The 3,445-nt window shown below is 55.7% G+C and overlaps 1 protein-coding gene across 1 annotated transcript in view; it reads right to left on the reverse strand.

The window, feature by feature from the left end:
- The window catches only part of CTDSPL (CTD small phosphatase like), a 109,398-nt gene extending 106,273 nt beyond the window's left edge, over positions 1–3,125 (reverse strand). Inside the window, exon 1 of the mRNA XM_055080007.1 lies at positions 2,989–3,125. Coding sequence (XP_054935982.1) covers positions 2,989–3,067 — 79 coding nt within the window. The 5' untranslated portion in view covers positions 3,068–3,125. The remainder of the gene's footprint in view (positions 1–2,988) is intronic.
- Positions 3,126–3,445: the final 320 nt, after the last annotated feature.

Below are 3,445 nucleotides of genomic sequence, written 5' to 3' on the forward strand. Positions count from 1 at the left end.
GGTACGTGGGCCTCTCACTGTTGCGGCCTCTCCCGTTGCGGAGCACAGGCTCCGGACGCGCAGGCTCAGCGGCCATGGCTCACGGGCCCAGCCGCTCTGCGGCATGTGGGATCGTCCCAGACTGGGGCACGAACCCGTGCCCCCTGCATCGGCAGGCGGACTCTCAACCACTGTGCCACCAGGGAAGCCCCCAGGCAGAGTCTTTAACATACCTCATCTCATTGAACCCCCAAATCAAACCCAAAAGGCAGTCATTATTATTCCTATTTTAAGAAGAAATGATAACAGTAAACTTTTAAAACCAAGCATTTCTTTCCTATCACAAAAACTTCCAACATTCCAGGCCCCATAATAAAAACCAAAATGATTAAGTATTACCTAAAACTCAAATGATATAAAATACATTGTGCCTGTTTTGTCTCCAATAAATTGTTTTTTTTATTACAGTGCTGAGATCTTAAGCTATATCTCATCTACTGTGTATACCAAATGGAAGGCACATTATAAATACCATATTTTATTAAAAATTAAAATTGGCAATGAAAAAGAAATAAAAATAAAATACATTGTGCCTATCTAAATATATCAATATGCTTAAGCAAGAAACATTGCTAAACCTGTTTAGTGGTTTATGAATCTGAAGAAGCTATTTCAAAGCTTGGCTCTAAAGTTTATTGCTACACTATAGTTAACCAAAATTATTTCCAGCTTTTAAAGTGAAAAACTAAATTGAGTAGCATTTTAATGCTTCAACAAGAAGCATCTACTAGCTAGCCACCCAACCCCAGAGGAGGAGGTGAGGAATTCCTCTAATCAGTTACCAACCAACCAATCTGACACTAGAAAACAAACAAAATAAACAGTTAAAGATAATAAAAGATTGTCATGGAGAGCAATGTAAATGAGTTGAATAGAACAAGCACCATCCTTGAGTATTTGTACATGGTTTGGATTTTGGATAACTGACTCCACTTTAGAAGCCTAGCAGCTAAAGGAAAAGAGAAAGTTGGGGAAGCTCCTGCTCCTGGAACCAGGTGGGGAGCAGCAGGAAGGCTGAAGCCTTGACAAATATTTCCTTGCTTTCCACCACCCCTCTCCTCACAAGAGCTGTGAATTCTCTCTGGCAAAGCATCACACAAAGCACTCAATCCACAGCGGGAGAGAAGCAGAGGCATCAAATCTCCTTGATGCCTCCAGCCAAAATGTCCCTGAGGGGACATGCCCAGCCCAGAGCCAGCAGGCCAGGGCCCCAAGAACTAACAGCCCCAGCGGCAGGAAGGCCAGACCAACCAAGGTGCTGCCTGCTTGGGCCCCAGAGAGACATGAAGATTCATCTGGAGCATCCTTTTGCACAGTTTTTTATAGCCCATTTGTAAGGCACAGAAAAATGCCTGGGGGAGTCTGATTTCTAATTTTATGTAAAAGAAAACAAGTCCACAGACACACAGTGTTTATGGTCTATGAAAGTGCAAATGGCTTGACAAATCCCCAATCTCAGGGTGCCTCTGGTGGTTTCTTGCATTTTCCTGGTGGGCTTGCTCAGCCGTTCCTGCTTGGGGAGACGCAATGGGGTGTTCTCTCCACCCCCAAGCCACTGCTCCGTAGGGCTGCACACCTCACCCGACTGGCACAAGAGTAATAACACATGGAAGGAAATCTGACTCTGTCAAAGTCAAAGGCCAGGCCTGGAGAGGGGAGGGGCGTGTCCTGGTGGGCTGCTCCTGACCTGGGTCCAGGTATTTGCCCTGCGCATAACAGGAAGCTTTAGTCACCAGAACAAAACAAGCCAGATTCCTTGGCCCTTCAAAACTGTCCAAGCCTCAGGCCAGCTCACTAAAGGGACAGTAAGCAGGGCACACGAGAGGGGGACAACAGGTCTCCAAGAGGGGCAGGGACACAAAGGAAAAGAGCAAAAAAGGTAACAGAAGTGGGTGACGGGGCCAAAATGTGCTGAAATCAGACCAGGTGCTGCAGCACAGTGCCGACTCTCTGGGAAGGGATACACCTGGCCCCCAAGGGCTCCTCCAGTGCCCACTGGAGCTGGGCCCTAAAAGGACCCAGGGAGGACCAGGCCTTGCAGATGCGCCCAGCAGGCTGGTGTCACTGAGACAGCAGAGTCAAGGAGGGCGGATGGCTCAGCAATGCTCCCCCCGACCCCCTACCCCACTTGTGCAACCAACTAAACGCACGGCACACAGCCTCCCTGTCGGGTGCGCACGCTGCACACACAGCCTTCTTAGGTGTGAGTGCACACACACATGCACCCTCCCACTTGACGGACAATATATTCCACCTGCCAGTTGGGTGCTGTAGGCACACAACCATCTGCACACACAAACTCTTGTCAGGAGCGAACACATACAAACTCTCAGGCTCGGGCTCTTTTGGGCACGCACACATACATTCCACAACCTCCTAGTCAGGTACACAGAAACCTCTACAAAAGGTACACACCCGCACTCACAGCCTGTCAGGAAAACCCGAGCGCACCACCTCTGTTAGGTGCACACACACACCTTTACCGTCTCTCAGTTGGTGTGTGCACACCCACAACATGCAAGTGCACACACACACATATAATACGATAGACACATACACACACTCCCAACGTGTCGGGTGCACGACACTCACAACTTCTCCGTTAAGTGCACACACAACGTCTGTCTCCTGCACACACAGAGCACACACACTTCCAACCTGCCAGGAACACACACGCGCGCTCACAACTTCTCAGTCGGCGTGAGCGCACATACAAACTCCCGGCCGGCAGGGTCGGCCCCACATTGCTACCCCCCGGGAGAGGCGCACGCCCCCTCCCGCGCCCCGGGCTGCGCGGGCACACTCCCCCTCCCTCCGGCACCCGCACGCCGGCCTCCCTGCAGCACACCCCGCACCCACGCACCCCTCCCCCAGCCCGCGCCGGCGCCCAACTCCGGCCGCGCGGGAGTGCCCACGCCCCCGGCCCGCCCCGCCCGCGCCCCTCCTCACCTTTCTCGCTGGAGCCCGGGGCCCGGCCCTCGTCCTCCTTGGGGTTGGTCACCTGGGTGATGATGGCCGGGCCGTCCATGGGTGCGCGGCACAGCGGCAGCCCGCCGGCCCGGCCCCCCGGCAGCCAGGCGCACGGGCGCGCGGCGCGGGGGGCGCGCGGGGCCGCGGGCCGGGGGGGCGCTCGCCGCCGCCGCCGCCTGGGCGCGCCCGCCGCCCGGCCCCGCTCTCTGGGAGAGGCGGCCCGGGCCCGCGCCCCCGCTCCCGCCGCCGCCGCCGCTGGGCTGGAGCGGCCGCCGCCTCGTCACCATGAACCCCGGAGCCGCGCCCGGGAGAGCCGCGCACGGGGAGGCGGAGCGGGAGGCCGGGCGCCGCGGGAAGCGGGAGCGGGCGAGGGGGAAGGAGCGAGCGAGGAGCGAGGGCGGGCGGGCGGGAGAGAGGGAGGGAACGAGGGAGGGAA

This window comes from Physeter macrocephalus, chromosome 18 (assembly GCF_002837175.3).
Source record: "Physeter macrocephalus isolate SW-GA chromosome 18, ASM283717v5, whole genome shotgun sequence".
Lineage (NCBI taxonomy): Eukaryota > Metazoa > Chordata > Mammalia > Artiodactyla > Physeteridae > Physeter > Physeter macrocephalus.